The 18,561-nt window shown below is 37.2% G+C and overlaps 1 protein-coding gene across 11 annotated transcripts in view; it reads right to left on the bottom strand.

Annotated features, from left to right (window-relative positions):
* ARHGEF3 (Rho guanine nucleotide exchange factor 3) overlaps positions 1-18,561 on the bottom strand; it is a 126,444-nt gene that overhangs the window by 105,555 nt on the left and 2,328 nt on the right. For 6 of the 11 annotated variants that reach the window (XM_048047503.2, XM_048047504.2, XM_048047509.2 and 3 more), the window contains one exon: positions 8,368-8,463. In XM_048047503.2, coding sequence (XP_047903460.2) covers positions 8,368-8,463 — 96 coding nt within the window. Of the gene's footprint in view, positions 1-8,367; positions 8,464-8,542; positions 8,562-8,590; positions 8,724-8,893; positions 9,055-11,447; positions 11,636-18,561 lie in introns of those variants that run through there. The other 5 variants (XM_048047506.2, XM_048047510.2, XM_048047511.2 and 2 more) reach the window with 5 other exon arrangements.

The raw sequence follows: 18,561 nt of genomic DNA, 5'->3' as shown, positions 1-18,561 counted from the left end.
AATTTCAGATCAAGCCTGCCATCTTGTGGGATTCAGATTCAGGCCAGCATGCACGCTGAACTCTTCTTCCTTTCTTAAGGCAGCAGTCAAGATTTTTTGATCCCATCCAGGATGAAGAAATAAAATCCAGAACATGTTTTTTTAAGACATGATGACTAAATGTATGCTTAAACTTGTATTTGCCTCTGGGAAATATTTTCTTCTGTTACAAAGCCCATTTCATGTTTGCATGAGACTTAAGTCAGCAGTTGGCAACTGCTCTTACTTTAACCATTTCAACATTTCTCATCTCTCACCATTTCTGGGTGTGCTATGGAAGCTGATATGAGTCATCCTCTTCATGTTTTCTGTTGGTCTCCTGGATCTTCACCCACTTCCTTTAAGGGACTAGCTCTCAGGCTGCAAGTCCCAGTTTGAGAGATTCCTTCATAACAATTTTCAATTGTTGTACTAATCATTTTATGGGAAGAGAAGTACATTAAATAAACTAGAAAAAATAGTTTAGAAAGCAGTAATTTAAAATATATATCTGTTACTAAAATCACCCAAATCTATTTTAGAAATATGTATCTGCTTTATTAAAATAGCCTGGCATAATTATTAGGTTATGCTAATTATCCTGAATATTCTTAAACTTTCCAAGAAGAGTATTTCCTGTCTTCACACTGAGATGTTACTAGAAATCAGCTAATTCAGGGCTTCTCGAAATAAAATTAATTTTGACTACCTAAAGTGCCAACCTGCAATTTATGGGACTTCCTTTTTGCAAACACTGTAACCTTGTATTCTCCAAACATGTATGCGCCTCTTGTAATCACAACCATCTACAGCTCAACTGCACTTGACTAGAGTCATTTTAATTCAGTTCTTCAGGATGACTCATTTTTACTGACGGAACAAAGATACAGAAGAAACAGTGAAAGTTGTAAAACTCGTTTTAGTTCCTTACTCTAATTCCAGACACATAACTCTTTCTCCATTAGTTAGCAGCTGGCAAAAGCTGCAACAGAATTATTATGATTTATGTCATGAAACCTCACTTCCCACACAAGCTACAAGTCAGCTTGAGTACTTGTCTTTCTCTGAGCTATAGTATGCAATAATTTAGCTACACTATTCTGATCCTCTTTAGGGAAGAAGTGCAATGTGATTGAAACCATATGCATTAAGGTAAGCGTCTACCATGAGGTATTTACACGCTACCTCATCATGAAAATTCAGATTTTCGGCTGCTCACCAGTGTCTTCCTATCTTACTGTTACATTGCAAGTCATAAAAATGTCAGTTCCAGCACCTTTTTAAATCTCAATTGACTCTTATTTCTATTTTACTTTAAAACAGCAGATGAATTTTTAAGTATTATGCTTCAATTTCGGTTTCCACACTACCTCAGAATAACTCTTGCTATATCAAAGAGCTTCCAAATTTTAAAGCTCAGATAAAACAATTATCAACAGACATTAACATAACCCACGTGTTCCTGGAGTGATCTGATACCTAGCCACTGGGCAGAACTACACTGTAGAACCATTTTTCCGTATTAGATAAAATCACATTAAAAGCTAGCTATGTAATTGTAAACCTGGTGGGTCCTAAATAAATCAATGACTAAAAACAGGCTTAGCTCAGCAACAGCTGTTAAGAACTTAGTGTTACAGAAGTGAGAAAGAAAGTGCTTCACAACTGAGCTCAGAGCTCAAGCACAGAACAACAAACCACTATGGATAGAGTGGACTACATTGCAATTGAAGTCTTACGTAAATATATATCTTACTTTCCCCTCCTCTCACCCTGCACACTTTTCTGTTTTAAATAGTAACTTGTACTTGTCTTTTTGCCACTCAGTATTTCCTTTATTATATTCCTTTGTAAAAATGGCCACCCTCCCAAAGAAAACGTGCTGTTTTAAGTAGGGTGATGAAATTCTCAGCCTTCAGCACTCTGGTCTTCTTCTCAGTGAAAAGGCTTTTAAGTTTTGTTCTTAAAAGCTTGGCTTAAAAATTCACTCATGAGTTAATTTTACAGAGAATTAGTGCCAGTAAAATCAACAGAACTGCATGCTGTTCACACTATTAAAAAAACCGGGTGTTTTCACTATATGAAGTTTAGCTTTTCTGTGACACATTGTATACAATATTAAGAATTGACAACAGCGATTCAGTTATAAGAAGAAAAATGTCTTTAAAGTAGGCCTACATCATTCTTGAGCTGGCTTTATAAATTCTTATGAATGGATTCATATTGCTTCACTGAAGTCAAACTCAGATAATGAGCCCAATCTGAATCACTACATGGGCCTACCTCCTTTCTTTGACCACACAGCTAGAAACTGCATGTATATTTTTGAAGCCAGAAATATTTTTCACTTTTAAAATAGTAATGTTCACCTATGAAGCTCCTACAAATTCTAGAAAACAAGCATTCCAGATACCGTATCCAGTTATGAAACAGCACCAGAAATAAAGATGAGAAGGATATTTTTATTCACTGAGCTAATGTTTTTTAATAATGAATAATTATCTACAGAATATAAGTATGAAATTTAGTCAATTTAATTGAGATTACTCTTTCCATACATATTTTGTAACTCTGTTGACCATCTATTTTAGGATAAAACCCATCAGCTTTGGAAAGGAAGTCCTAGTAAAGTGAGCAAACCCCACAAGTCCCCAGTTCCTTGATCACTATGTGCCCTACCCCATACTTACTGCAGTTTTACCCTCTGAGTTGTGCCAAACAGCTAATTGTAGGGCTGTGCTACATGAATTTACTGAAATAAAAACTGACTTTCCCAAAAGGAGATCTATTTTAACCAAAATTGTTTTCATTTAATTCACAGAGCAGCTCACTACTCTATTGGCACAACAGCAGTGATGGCTAACAATGGCAGGAAGAGGAACAAGCAAATAAGAGGCTTAAATCAGCTTCACCACAAAAGCCAGATATTGCAAAGCCTCATTCCCTGATGTTTTCCTCCTTTAAAAGAGAAATAAATATTTCTGATATTTCATTGAATTATTTTCTGTTTTACAATTTTCTATTTGCTTATCTATGGTCCTGAATAAAAAAATAAAAATAAAAATCACAACAGTAAAAGTAACAACTTTGCTTCTAATTATTTTCCGCAACATACCACATCCCTTGCCTAGGGAAAGGGACAGCCAAGCCCTTTTTGTCAGTAAAGCCAGATGTCAGAGGCAGTTTTTAGAGACTTGCTTTAAAAATGATGGTGACTGTCATAGAAATAGGAGAGTGCTGCATATTCAATAAGCAACATGGCAGATGGTTTAGAAAAGGAAAAACAAGGCATCCCAAACTCAATGATGGGAGAGATCCAGAACCCCAAATTTCAATTATTAGTTTTAAACAGCTGAAATAGTTCCTGATTTAGTTTTGTGCAAAAAGACAAAGTGACCAGCAAGACTTCTTCCAGCCTAGAGGAAGCACATCATAAATCCACACACAATAACAAAAACTAGAAGATTTCCAATTCCCCTGCACATTTGTTTTGAAAACAACATGCCATCCAGCTAGTTTCATACTAAGCGTAGATTAATTGACACAGTTCCCACTTGCTCCCTTATCTTTAGTTCCTTTCTTGCAATTTTCAACATTAAGAAACTGAGAATCTGCCAAATCAGTAGCATCTAAAATTTCAAGGCTCTCAGGCCTTCAGTTGCTCAAGTATTGCTCCATACTGGCTCAGATAATGAATGGTCATAACATCAACAGTATCAGCTGAATTTATCAGTATTTCTGCTTATCAAGAACAGCTGAATTTGGCTTATGCATGAACTCTGCTGTGGTGCCCTCTAGTTATCAGAAAATTACAGCAGTCACATTATTCCTACTAACAGCATGTTTTGCTGCTATAATCTTGGCTACATATGCTGGGGGGGAAGAAAGCCATAGAACCGAATGAAGCAGTGCAAGTTTGAGAATTCAAGGACCTTTATCTTGCAGAGGTACCAAACTAAGCAGATACAAAACACCGATGAAACAGAGCAGCCAATTTTGTAAATGGCTATGCAATATAAGGGGGGAGAAAGATCCTCACAAAAATAACCAGGACGGTTTAAAGTGTCGTTACCACTTACTCTCATGAAGTTTTCATCTGCCACAATATAACATCAGCCTTGATAGTTCAAACTACTGTTAAAAGCTGTTTTAGTTAACCTAGGTGACTTTGAAACGAAGCAGATAAAGAGTATTTCCACCCCTTGTTCTGCCAACTCTTTTGTACTTGGCACTGATAACGACAGAAAAGTACCCAACTTACACTGATAAAAGTGGAGCCTTGCAGTCCTTTTGCAATCAAAATGCACTATTTCTACTCAATAACAGCCTAATCCAAAATTATGAAGAAATAGAAAAATGACTTTCGTCTTCCTTCAAACAAAAGCAAGCAACTGAACCATTGAGGATACCAATCCATACCATCTGTTGGGAAAAAAAAAAAAAAAAGTCCAGGCTGTTCTACAGACTACCCCCTCCACCCAGTATCAGCCTTAACTAAACACTGTTCAGGAGTCAGGTATAGGTGGCATTTTCACAAACTAGTTTTGTGGTTCAGCTTTATGCCAACAAACTGCTTCTAGGCAGCTGTAAATGCAAGAGATTCTGCAACACATCTATTATAAGTTAAAGTTAAAAAGCAAGAACCTGCTAGGTAAGTTCTAAGTAAGTTTCTTTTCTTGTGTTTATCTAAAGCTGAAAAAAAATGGTAGTCAAAAATTCTAACTTTTGTAATCCTACAATTGACACAGGAGAAAAGCATCAAGGATTACAATGAGGTGCTGAAGCGACAAAAAGTAACAAGTCAGCAGCCATGCTAAGGAAAACTGTATTTTCTGGAATATGGAAAAGAACTCCCATTGCCAGTAGGAAAGACCAGAAGACAGGACTCAGCCACCCAAAGGCTGGAAAAAAAAGATGATAACCCTGTGGGATTGATTGTTGGAAGAAAGAGGCTAGACTCTATTTATATTCCTATTTACAAGTGATCATTTGTTGGGTATTATAGAGAAAGGAGGAGGATGACTGGAAAGAATGTTGAGCCGAAACTTCAGTAGAAGCAAGAACATGGGAGTGACCAGAAAGTGGAAAGCGCTCCCATTTGCATCTCACCTCTAACAGCAGCAGGCTGGGCTAGGCCAGCACCTCTGAGGGTCAAAGCTACTCTTCTTCATCGGGAAGAAAAGCAGAACTTCCTTTCCCCTCTGCATTCCCATGCTCCCAAAAATGAGCTACTTACCTCATAATAACAATTCAGCTAAATCCATAGAAATCCACTGAAAAACAATATGAGGATGCCTAGACAGTATTTTACTGAGGTAAGTATTCAATTGCATAACAGAAGTTACACAGCTTGACATACATACACAGATGCTGAAGCAAAGAGTATTTTCAAATTTGGAATGCTACTGTTATTGGAAGGCATCATTGGGCATGGGCAGATAGATACTGAAAGCAAAATATTCAAATATATTTAAGTAAATTAAAGGAACAAGTAGTACCTGTACAGATTTTGCTCACAGAGCTTGCTACTTCTGGCATACTATCAAGAAGCCATTTTCCCTTATCTCTTCATTAGCAATTACTTGAATAGGAAATTAAGATGTAAATATTCCCCTTATGCTTCTTTCATTCAGTCTGTGATGCTTCCTTTTTTATTCTTATTTATATGTAAATATTTATAGTTAGAACATGCAAATATAGAAGCAGATGCTTCTTGAATTCAAATATCCCATAGTAACTAAGTTTCTTATCTTTGTTTTTTCAGAAACTTTTTCACCACATACCAGAAAAGACTATAACCTGATATCATTTCTAAAGAAAGAAAGCAGATAAGATTTCCAATATCCTGTTTCCATTCAGCAAAGTAGTTAAACTGAAGAATTCCCAACACCCATAATCAGTTTTGTGAGACTGAAGTTGAGTTGTTCCTTCTTGTACTCCTTTCCAAGAACTTCAAAATTCTAGCTAGCTCATACTGTGTGACCAGTTATACTTCATCTTCTATTGTTACACTAGCCTCGATAAAAGGGCAGAATGACATTTTATCAACTTTATGCTTTCAGTGAACAAACTATACAATAAAATCCACACAACACATGTATATGTAGTTACAGCACTTAAGAAACTTCACAAAATACCAAGTAATTTGGATATTTCCACCACAAATTTGTTGCATATAATCTGTGTCACTGGCCACAAGTGAAAAAATCATTATCAGCCAATTATTTATTCTTTCCTTTGTTTCTAGGCATCCTGAGTAGAACACCTTATGCAAAATCAAAGCCTATTACATGCATCGTAAGTCAGGTTTAAATGCTAGAAGAGATCTTTCTCAGGGCTTTTACTCTGAAGATTTTTGACTCAATTAAATCATTTAGACTGTTTGAAGAACTAGACAATGAAAAAATAATAAATGCACAATGCAGCAATGATACAACATTATACTTCATTAGGCTGGGGAAAACAGTCTTTATTCAGCCCTAGTTCTCAAAAATCCTGTCGATACCAAGAAAAAAAAAAAGTAAGATTTTAGAAAATTTCAAATATATTCTGCATATACATACATGAAATTTTCACAATTTATTGCACCCACCATCTAGCTGCTGAGTCACAGACAGTCAAGAAGTCAGTGACATCCTGCATTCAGTTATACCAGACACGCACATCAGACTGCTATTCAGCTTCCCAAATCAAAAGCTTAACCAAACAAAATCCACAGACTGCAAACATGATGACCTTTTTAATAAATAGGATCTTTATTTATACAATAAGAAGCTAGCAAAAATAAAAGTGATATTGTTGGCTGACATATAGGCTCAAATGATTTTTTATTTATTTCTTTATTTATTTTTTAAGATACAAGGCAGAGTTAGCTTAAATATTTTTATCTCCTCGTAGTTCAGCACAGGCCCTGCAATTCACACTAAGTGATAACCTGGGTTTTTATACCACTCACATGACATAATAGACAACTAAATTCTCGTATTTTCCACCACTTTCTTTAAGGTCAATTAAACATGTAACACACCGTACCATTCATTCATTCGAGATACTCAAATACTCGGTAACATAAATTGTACTCTCCAGCTATTTTAGTCAGCATTACTAAGTATTGTTACTAAGCATTACAAAGAAATGCCATGACAAAAATAAAATTTTATTGCTCAATACCACAAGTAGGACAGAAAATGATATGAGACATAGGAACAGTATGTGTCAAGTCTCCACCCCTCATTGTAGGCTGCGGAAAGAAGTCCCTAAGTCTTCCACATCCCTCTCCTTCATCTGAAGACTGTTTCTAGCTTTGAGGATGTTCCAGAAATGGTAGTAGAACAGTGGGAGAAGTTATAAAAAATAAAATTACTGTCCAGGTATCATGACACTTCTTTGAATATCACATTAAAAAAAAAAAAAAAAAACACAAAACACACACAATGATAAAATTCTACATGATTTTCTGACAAGCATCCAGCAGGAAATATAACATTCATTTGCTAGTATTTATTTGCTTCATTAGCATAAAGAGCTTTTAATGATCATTTCCTTGACTAGAAAAACAGTGTACTTTAGCTTTTTGTCCATGTAGGTCTCTTTTTTTTTTTCCCTGCAGCATAAATTTGTATGCTTATTTACCATGTAGAAAACAACGTAACAAAATCCTAGCTAAACCCTAGCGAAAAACAGCAAGCGAAATCAGCAGGGTCTCAATAAAGGGTCCCCACTAACACCGCTGAAATGCCTCAGTGCCTTCCCAACACCCAGTTCCCTTCATGCAAACACCAAACAAGGTGCTAAAAACTGCATGGTCAGAGACAGTTTTCACAAATAAATTGTCCTGAAGTATAAGAATTTGCCTCAGCTACGACTGAACTGCATTTATTTTCCTGCAGTATAAAGTCTTTTTTATAACAAGTATAAACTATTGACTTTTTAATGTCTCCTAGGGCACAAACTTCAGGAAACCACAAGCCTGACTTCTCAACTGTGCAGCACTTTGAAGGCTACTAGTAATAGCACAGAACAAGCATAGCAACAGCATTGAGAGATTAAGACATTTGCCATATGTGAAAGATTCCATGAGTACAACTGGTGTACTGTTGAAGTGAACAGGAGTTTTTCCATTTCCCATCCCCCATGACACCACAGCCCCATGGTCATCTGCTAAAAACTCAAAAAACTCAATAAAAACTTCCTTTCTCATTTTCATTCTATTTAAATAATGCAAAATTAATGTAAATATTTCCAACATAAACAACTCTTGTACTTCTTTAAAAAAAAAAACCAAAACCTAAGTCTCTCAAGATAGCTGTCTACTAACCTCACAGAAAATTAGAAATAAAGCTTCCTTACCAAACTTTTTCTTCTTCCATTCCTCCTCTGGCACATTGGTTTATTACGGCAGGACTATTCATGGTAAGTGCTGAGCTTTCAGAATTCATCTTTTTTCTACAAAGGAACAACAACAAAAACATGAAGACCATAATATAAGTGAAAAACGTGTTTACTAATTCACTAGAAAACCCACCTTTTAGGCCAAGCACTTTTAAGACCAAATACAGTAAATTTTACTCACTTAAGTAAATCTCCTAAATCAATGGGATTAATTGGATAAATACACTGAGAAGGATTTGGCAGTTTTGTGGACTTGCTAGCTGTGCCAAACTCAACACTGATTGTCTTTTGTTTATTTTTCTGAATAGGTGCCAGAAGAGTTGATGTCAGCAAGCCCCTATCCAGGGCTATGCATAGTGTCAGTTATGTTAATTCAGAGCAGCACTCAGGGCTGGTGTTGCTGTGGAAGGATCCACGCAACGCTAGAGAGAAAATTTCGACTTCTGATATTTAAAGATCTTTTCAGCATATTTTAATAACTTACAATTTATATTCTAGTAATTTAAGATCATACTTCACAGATTTGCAGAAAAACACAATTCACTCAGGGCTGAAGTCATTCTCACAAACAGCACAGACAGTGCAATCCTGGCAATAGCAATCCCCAAGCTATAGTGCTTCTAAAAGGTCTGTATGGCCAAACATGCTTCCAGCAAATGACTCGCATGATAAGAACAAACCAGATCTCTAGATAAGGCAAGTTAATTTCACATTGAAACACTGCTAACATGAAATGTCTTACACTTTTTTTTTTTTTTTTAATTTTACTTTTAAAACAAAGAAAACAAACAGCCACCAGATCAAAAGCAATCTTCCTGATCTTGAGATTCCTAATCTGACTCATGCCTGGTTTCTATTACGATCAACCCAAAAACGCAATGCATTACCAGAGAACAGGCCCACCTATATACTAATCTACTAGAACATAACCAGAAAAGAGGCTATGCTTGCTAAGATAATAACCCCTCACTTTTTGCAGGAAGGTATAAAGAAACATTGAGGAGCTGTTTAAAGCTTTGCAGAACCAGGGTCACGGTCAGCCCTGAGAGCCGTGGGCAGCAACTGGAGCCGACTGCAAGGCCTGCAGCCTGTCACTGGTGGGCAGGTGAGGCCCAGTTTCACAGAACAACTCCTGTGAAGAGAATGCCAACCTTGGATCCAAAATCATGGCCAAGCAGGGCTGTATAAGTAGCCCTAGCAAGCATGTTTCTCAGAAAGAGGTCCCAAAAAGCAGCAATGTAAATTCAGCCCTGACAGGACTCAGTGTCCTCTTTTTACCTCCCATTCACAGTCAGCAGAGCAGGCAGCACTGCCACTCTGAGGAACAACAAATGGACTGACGAGACAACAGCTCCGGTTTGCATCTTTTACATCCCTTGTACTAGAAAGGGATATAAATTCTGCACAGGCAGTTTCTGAGCAAATTTGTTTCCTGAGATCTTGTTTCAAAGATCGGAAAACTATTCTGAAAGGGAAGACAATGAAAGCCTCGACTCTGCGAGGGCAAGAACAGAGCCTGGTAGCCACTGGCCTTGTCTTGGATCAGTGCCTGACCTCAAATTCACTCCTTATTCTGCAGCTGGATCACTGAGATAAACTCAAAAAAAAAAAAAAAAAAAAAATCAGAAATGTAATACTGCTAGAAGTGGCTCAGCAGCAGGTGTTTAATATTAAATTATTGCTTGCCTCTTCAGTGTGCAGTAATGCAGGAGGAGGGGAGATGTTCTTACAGATATTTTGAAGGAACAATGAAGGAGTCCAGACATCTTTTGCAAAGTCCCCTATTTCAGGGAGCAATTTCCCAACAAGGCAAATTACAGCCAATTTCTGCTCTACCTTGGGAAAGCCCAGATGTTTCAGTGATCACAACAGTTGCACAAGCAAGGGTTTTACCTCCTCTTACAGTCACTCAGACTACTAGGATTGAAGGTTCAAAGGAAAGTTAAAAGTAGCCTATTAATTCACTAAGTTGCAACCCAAAAGAATGAAGTTACAAAACCACAAGGTTGCCATTCCAGAAGAAAAACAATAAATAAATCTACTGTTTGCTTATGAACTAGTACGGTACTATTAGAGTACAGATTGTTTAATCTATGACTAAAAAAGTATTCATCACTCCCCTCCCCACCCGAAGAAACACTGAAGAAAACACTCCAGACAGAACTGCACTGAGATTCCCATGCTGAAACTAGAGCAACAGCAGAGGACAGAAAAAATGATACCAGTTACCATGTTACAAAGTTTTCCTCTGAACAATTGATAATAAGGGCTGACGCTTACCTAACAGAAAATAAATGACACATGCCATAAACACAGTTTCTGTTCGCTTACGTTCCACAAAGAAAATGAGCTGAAGTAATATAGAGCGGAATACATCTTGTCAAACTGCTCAGCTCCCTGACATTCCCAGTCTAGTCTCTGAAATTGTCACTAACATCATACTCCTTCACGTCCACAGCCTCGGGATCTAACAAAAATCTGCTTCTGGTGTTTTCTGTAACATAAGAGGAGGGCAGCAAGAGGCCAGCATCTATTCATTTGAATAGCAAGGTCTCATCCACAACCTCCAGAGAGATACCTATATGCTGGATAAAACAGTGGGCTTTCTGACAAACTGGATACCACGAGTCATACACAGCTCCTGCTCTTACAGCCTCCACTGCTCAGTTTCCAGTAGTAGGATAGGTTGGCCCAGTCACACAACGAAGTGCTACCCAAATGTGCTCCTCACTTAAACACACAGAGGAGGTGGGTGTAGCAGCCAGCCCATATAGCAGCAGTCAAACATCCTTCCTCAGCTGGCACTAACAGAAATGAGGATGGGAACCTCCAGTATGCCTGGCCCTCTCTCAGCCCTGCGCTGCAGCAGCACGCTTCTGCAAGATGGGAGCAGGTACCACAAAGCATCCCTTCAACTTCCCACCCACTCCAAAGAACAAACAATGCTCCTGCAATGCCCACAACATAATCCCTGCCTGTTGTAGCACAAACTCCCAGCATCTTGAATGACTTCTGTCTGTTCAGCTTTCCAATCCTACCCTTCAGAAATGGAAGGGCTTCTCACAGCCTTGGGATCAGGCACTTGCTCACGCTGCCACCAGCGCATGACATCCATCACTCCCACTCCTGAGGCTGGCCAGCAGTGAGTCAGACAAGCTTCTGGAAAACCATCAGGGATACTCAAGTCAGCCTCTTCCCAAAGACAGGTCTACGCAGGTCCTAGTTTGCTCTTTACCAGGAGAGACAGGTAATTAAGCAGCTGATACCCACATCACTGACAAGTTTTATGGCCTTGTCAAAATACCAGAAGATTCTTAGGTTCTAAATGACAAATGGAAAATTGGTATCTATCTACAATTTCCAAGGCCATGGATATCAAATATCACCACTACTTCTCTTACTTGGAAGTCATTTCTATGAAAAATTCTCAGCCTGCAGATTCTATCCCAACTCACTGTTGTGCCACAAACAGTTCTTCGCCTCTTCCTTCAGAATAAATAATTATTTCTAAAATAAAAACTATCTTTTCTATTTTAGGATGGAGAGGGGGATACATTTTTTCAAGCACTAAGAATATCTAAAGTGAACCAAGCAAAATTAAAGATAAAACTGGCAAAATACAATTTTGTTTGGAATATGCTGGTTTATTTTTCAGCCAGAATATTAAAACTATGTCCAAAAACGAACATCCAGTAATAGCAACATCTTAAAAAATGAAACAACTCAAGAAACAAAGGAACAAAGTTCAGGAAAAAATAAAATATAGACTATTCACAGGTGCTTCGTTCTATATCACCATCCAAATCTTGTTTGTACTTGAACTTTATGACATAGGCACTGTACATGATGAAACTTGAAGGAGGAAAATAAATCTATCATCTTTCCTCTTAAGAGCTTCAAGACAGATGCCAAGGCAAGTCAGTAAATATCAGTTTAAGAGACTGCTTAAAACATATTCTGTTCCTCACCCTCTGTTTGCATACTGAGCCTTGACTGTTCTAGATAAGATGCACGCACTCGAATTAGGTGTTGCTCAAGAGATCATGCTCTGCTTTCACAGGAGAAAGTGGGCAAAAGGCAGCTCCAGGACAAAAACATAGGAAAACAATGTCACAGACTTTATTTATAGCGGCTATGTTTAACACTACTGTCACTATCTTTTTGAGGCAACAGCCTTGAAGAAACATCCATGCTGCTTTTGAAGAGACACCAGAAATTTAGCATAGCTACTCTTCTGTGACTATGCCAGGCTACCAGAAGGAAGCATGCACCCACAACTTCTCTTAGGAGCTATGTCCACAAAAAAAAGCATTTTCATTGAAAACACCAGCTTTGAAGGTCTGATGCATTTGCAGTCCATCTGCCTCATAGTAGATTCTTATGACACATAATTTTAGAGAAAAGCCTAGTAGCAGTGAGCCATTGGCTCAAGAACTGAAAAGTATTATATTTAAATATATTTTTACATTTATGTTTAAATTTTATTCTGGAAGTTTTGCATTTTCCTTATGTGGCCAAAAAAGGATCTAGTATAGCACAACACTCAAGCTTCCAGACACCTACAAAGACCACCACTTCAGGACCATTTGAGCAGAAAAGATGAAAAGATTCAAAAAAGGAGTTGAAGCCCCCTCACCCCATGGGCTCAAAGCAACCTGTAATTTCTATGTAGCAAAATGAGGAAAATATTAGCCAATCTTTCTAATCCCATTCCCCTACACAAAGACCATTTTCTTTTTTTGCTTTTGTTACAAAGTATATCTGTGACCACAACCAAAAGTCTTTTTTGTCTTTCCCTTCATTCCCTACTTGTATCTCTGGACAAGTAAGACACTACAGAAGTGGTAGTTAAAAATTAAAGTATCATTCAACTGCTATTCACAACAGTTAAAGTAAAACTAACCAAAGTATTCTGATAAAACATGTTCACACAGCTCCTCACCTTCACCAAAATACTTTGCATTGTTGACATTGTATCTTGTAATACTTGGTTGAGAAAAACTCTGAAGAAAGTTTTACTGATACCTAAGACTTCTCAGTGCAGAAACAGTAATTATTCCTTTTAATGAAAAAGGCGGCAGTAAAAACACTACAGTAATGTGTGTGTACCACAAAGAAACATCAGGAGTTTTATACACAGTCACTCTCTCAAGCAGAAGTCTCTATACTCACAAAGCCTGAACGAGAGATTACTAATTAGCAAGCATGTATCATAGCATCTTTAATTTTAAAGAGCTGATGTTCCAATTCCTTACAAGCTGCGCAGAAGTCTAATTTCCTGTAACAAGCACATTTACTCTTGCATTGTTTTCTGCGAAGTCACATTTCCAGGCACATATTATCACATCTTGATAGCACTCAGCTGCTATCCAGGAGGCTGCCTTAGGCAAATAGCTTGTTGAAGGCCAAAATTAAACTTTAAAATGAACTTCATTGTTTAACTGCTTAACAACAAGAACCAAAACAATCTTTTATCCAAATTGTTTTTCTGATGTTCTCAGATATTGCAATTGCCAAACATCTTTCTACCACTAACACATACTCCAGTAAAATCAGTGAGAACTCAAGAAGCACTTAAAGAATATTTCTCCTGATTACAACTCCAAGTAGCAGGCAGTACTGAGAACCTTCACATTGCATAACCACTTCAGGCCAAGCCTGGCATACCATAAAGTTTCTTTAACACACACTATGGTTATTTCAAGTAAATTTTGACCTCAGTGAACGCATTGTACGTCAGTACTTATCATCTTTAAGTCATTCAAAAATGCACGTGATGCACTGAAGAATGAGGTTTTGGAGGTCCTTTTTAAACACATATTTTTGAAAAGGTTTTTATTACTCTCCTTGAGACATCTCATTAAATACTGTTTTCAGAAGAGCAGGTAAGTTTTTATCTAAGTACTTTATATAAGTGCTTTAAACAAGCATATGTATATGTGGAAGATTAAAATATGTGGTGGAAGTAGTTCAGAGAACTACATGCATGGCATGTAACTCTTCACTCTATAATTGGCGATTCCATCAGAATTCTCCAAAATCATAGAAAAGAAGTTTTAACATAATATCATTATTCTTTGACTCACAGCAAGTATCAAGCTTGGCTCCTTCGCCCTTATATACCCACCTGCTATAGGCATGGAGATGGTCTATCCAGTCTTACACAAAAGGTAATGTTTACTTTGGAAATAGCATAAATGTTATATTTATTCTCAGCACAAAGTAGATGAAAGGTAAAAGACAACAGTCACGCAAATACAAATTCATATCAGGCTGAAGCCAGAGCATTGACATGGAATAGTGCTCTATGCTGGAGAAATATAACCTTCTGTGAGACACTATTCTCTAGCCTTTTATTTTACCAACGTTTAGCTCTTTTCCCCAAAACAAGCCAAAAGAAAAGAAAAACAACCGATTATGGTACAAATCATCTCCGATCACCTTCAAGGAAAGCACATGGAGAAATTTACCATAATTCAGACTACCGGTTTAATTTATTCTGCATATCAGCAGATTTTGTAACAGTGTCTTTCAGTGGGATAAAGAACAGAAGAGCAAGGACTCACCTGCACTGCCTGATCTACAAAGCTATCAGGAGCTTTGAGTCTTTTAGTGGTTTCAATTGAGAAATTTTAGCAGCACAGGGGGAAAGGGGGAATGTTTGGGGCTCTGTTGTCACTTCTAGGGATGGTAGCTGATTGCTGTATCAATAAAGAAAAGGAATTATTTAGTGTTCCAGTGCTTAGTGTCTTAGTAACACACAGCCAAACCTCTCTTATATGATTAGGAAAAAGCTAACATTAGGAAATGCTAGCAGATACTTGAGCAGAACATTTTACACAGAGTGTTTAAAATGCAGAAGGCGCACACAAAGTTAAAAGTACTGTTTAGAAGAATACACAAAACACTAAGTGCTGTATTCTAGTCAACAAACATATCAAGGAATTACGTGTCACTGATATGTGACACTGATTACTTATGTCATTCTGAGATAAATCTGTTTTTCTCTGGACCAAAAGATCCAGATGTTCCTAATATTTCCAAAGTACCTGGCTTCAGCACCAGACAGTAAACAAAACAACCTATCCATCCCATCAGCGTGCAAGAATAATTCTCCAGTGCTAACCATTTTACACTTTACACTTTTCCCCTCTCCAAGCTTTTATTTCTTTTCAACAAAGCAAACAAACAAAACAACACAGTAATCATAATCCAGCTTCTATTGCAGATTTATCGCTAGCCTTTAGCCAGTTTGCAAAGAAAAAAGGGGGAAAAAAAGTTACACTGATTTTGTTCATACACTCTGATTTCAAATACAAATCTAACTACTTTTACGCTAAACATACTGCTTTGTGTTTTGCAGTTGACACTATGAAGCAAAACAATTTTGAAAAGTTCTTTCCAAAGATTAGGAGTATTTATGTTCCCAATTGAGTGACTCATACTGCTAGCAATTTCTGAGATTAATTTAACTCTATCCACCTCAAACTTCTGAATTTGAAAGCAAGCTCTGTGCAAAGCTAAACAAATTTAAGGGACAATTTCTTATATTAAAAAAAAAAAAGGTTATCTGAAATTTGCATTTAAGTAAAGTATTTTTCATGCCAATTACAAGTTCAAAAAAAAAAAAAGGAAAAAATCAGTATGCAGTAGTCTAGTATAAAAGTAATGCAACTCCTGCTACGCTTTTTCACATTCTTCTCTTCCTTTCAGTATATTTCAGCTTCCCCCAATTAAAAAAATAAATAAATAATTGAAAATAAATGAAAACTAAGAAAAATTCTACAACAGCTGATACAAGCACAACCCATTTTCCCCTTTATCAAAACTATCATTGCCAGGGAACTGTAGCAGGTTCAAAAATCTATCTGCCTGGAACAGGCATCAGATTTTCTCATCGACATTAAAATTATCATCTGTTCAGCCTATTATCTTAATAATCATGGTTATTTAATTCAAAATTACTGCAGTTTCATTGCATTTAAGTTTGTCAAGTTGTTTCTGCATTTATTTTTCTAGACTACTTAACAGACTTGAATGGCCAACAGAAGCTGTATTGCTCTAAAATTACCTCCTCAGTCTTTAGAAGATTTTCATCTGCAATTGCTAAGCACACCTGGAATCCAAACCTACATGGGAGAGCTTGCAAGATTCTCTCTCCAAATACCAATCAACTTGCTTGAAATAATTTGTTCTATGATATTCATTATTTATCTGTGGAGCATCAACAATAAGCTAATTTTGACAGTAACTATTTTGGTAGGCGAAGTATTTCAAGGCTCATACTCAGACAAGAACCTTGCCATCTACAAGGTGATACCAGGTTTAGGATACAGCCATCAGAGGCTGTATCACACAAACGTGGCAGCTTTTGGTGCTGGACTGCAATTCATGTACGCCTCTTACCTCTCCCAGCTATAGAGTATCTGGATCCATCAGTTAAGGCCATGTACTAGAAAAAGCTGTCAGTCACCCCCAAAACATGCACTGTCCAAATGGTTGGGCTTTGCCATCTTCTCCAAAACAAAGGTGACAGTCAAGACAGAACCTTCTGGGAGAACACTACCTGGACACACTGTAATATTTAAAATTAAATAAATAGGATTCCTGATACAGTGCAGATAGTGCAATGGGCATACTCTTCTCCTAGTTATAATCCTAAAAATTTATCTCGGAAAAATGCAGAAGTGTTTAAAATAAATAGAAGTACAGTTTTCATTAATTCAACAACTAAGATATTTGAGAGATGATACCAGCACGGCAGCTGTTCTTTCTCTACAGAAACCACACAAGATAACGCCTGCCAACTTTCCAAGTTTATGCAAGCTTCAGTGGTATAAAAGCCAGTAAATCTTTTTGAATACAAGTTGTACCACACACTGATTACACCTGCAGTGTGACAAGGAGAACTGTAACACTGTGAGGATTGTTAATCCTAGGTAGAAAGCAAAATCAGTAACAGTATAGGGCACCTGTCCATTCACATAAAGTTACTATTTCTGTTTGTATATGTAATAGTTTGACATGAAAATAAAAAATAAAATTAAAAAAAAAACCCTCTCTTTTACTTGAAAAAACATAAAGCTTCTGCTTCTTGTCCAATTTAAACAGATTTTTGTGAAGGGGCAGCTGGATGTCACTACTGGCCGTGCCTTTAAGTACCCCTCCCAGCAGTGGCCTGTATGGGACACAAAGCACCTTGAAGCAGCTCACAGACCTCTGGTAGCATGCTTACTCAGCTTTGGAATCCTTAGGCTACTCATCAAGCACATGATAAATAAATATGCATGTACCTGTGTTTAGATATTAACAGCCTGATCCACTAGCACACTAACTGCTTGTTTTTGTGGCTGGGTTCCATACAGGGTTGAGCACCTGCAAGCTGATCTCTGCTGACATTTCCATAATTGTCAGCAAATCGCTTCATGTTCAACCCTGGTTGATGGTAGATGGGAAAACATTTTTTGCTTGTTTTTACACCCTCTGTGTTAAATTTGTGTGTTGAAGCTGCCACAGCTCCATGCTATATAGCTACTTATTTCAGAACAGCAGCTATCATAATCCATAAAAAAGCATGGTGTTTGTCTACCATAGGTTACTGCAGTATATTTAGTGAGTCCTTTATTTTCCAGTTACTTACCTACTACACTAGAGTAGTTCTACATGCTTTTAGAGATTTGTGCCACAGCCACTTGTTTATTTCAAATATCATACGACTTGGACAACACACCCTTACAAGCTGAAAGGCACAATTTAGTAAAGAATCAAAGGGACTTACAGGACATAGAAAATATTAGGTATATGGAGATAACATTTTCCTAGCGAATAAGTATGAAAATTTGGTGTTTGCATTTAAGACTTTTCTTTGTACAGCAAGCTCAAGTATTTTCATGTTTCCACCTTTTATTTCAATGTAGTGCTGCTCTGTCCAGGCTTTTGCAAATTAAGTACTTGAATACCTTCTAAAAGTACACAACCTATCTACAAAACCTAGGTAACCTTGCAATGCTTGAAATACTGAAGATGTACGAATAATACTCCAGCATACACAGAATTTAAGGGATTAGGTTAACTGTCTTTAACATCTAAAGCAACAGATTTAACAGATAAAATCTTAAATGAGAAAATACATCTCCCGTATCAATATTAAGA

Source organism: Anser cygnoides, chromosome 10 (genome assembly GCF_040182565.1).
Source record: "Anser cygnoides isolate HZ-2024a breed goose chromosome 10, Taihu_goose_T2T_genome, whole genome shotgun sequence".
In the NCBI taxonomy this organism is placed as follows: Eukaryota; Metazoa; Chordata; class Aves; order Anseriformes; family Anatidae; genus Anser; species Anser cygnoides.
Note: the sequence above shows the minus strand (reverse complement) of the source record. Positions and strands in the feature narration are given on the sequence as shown.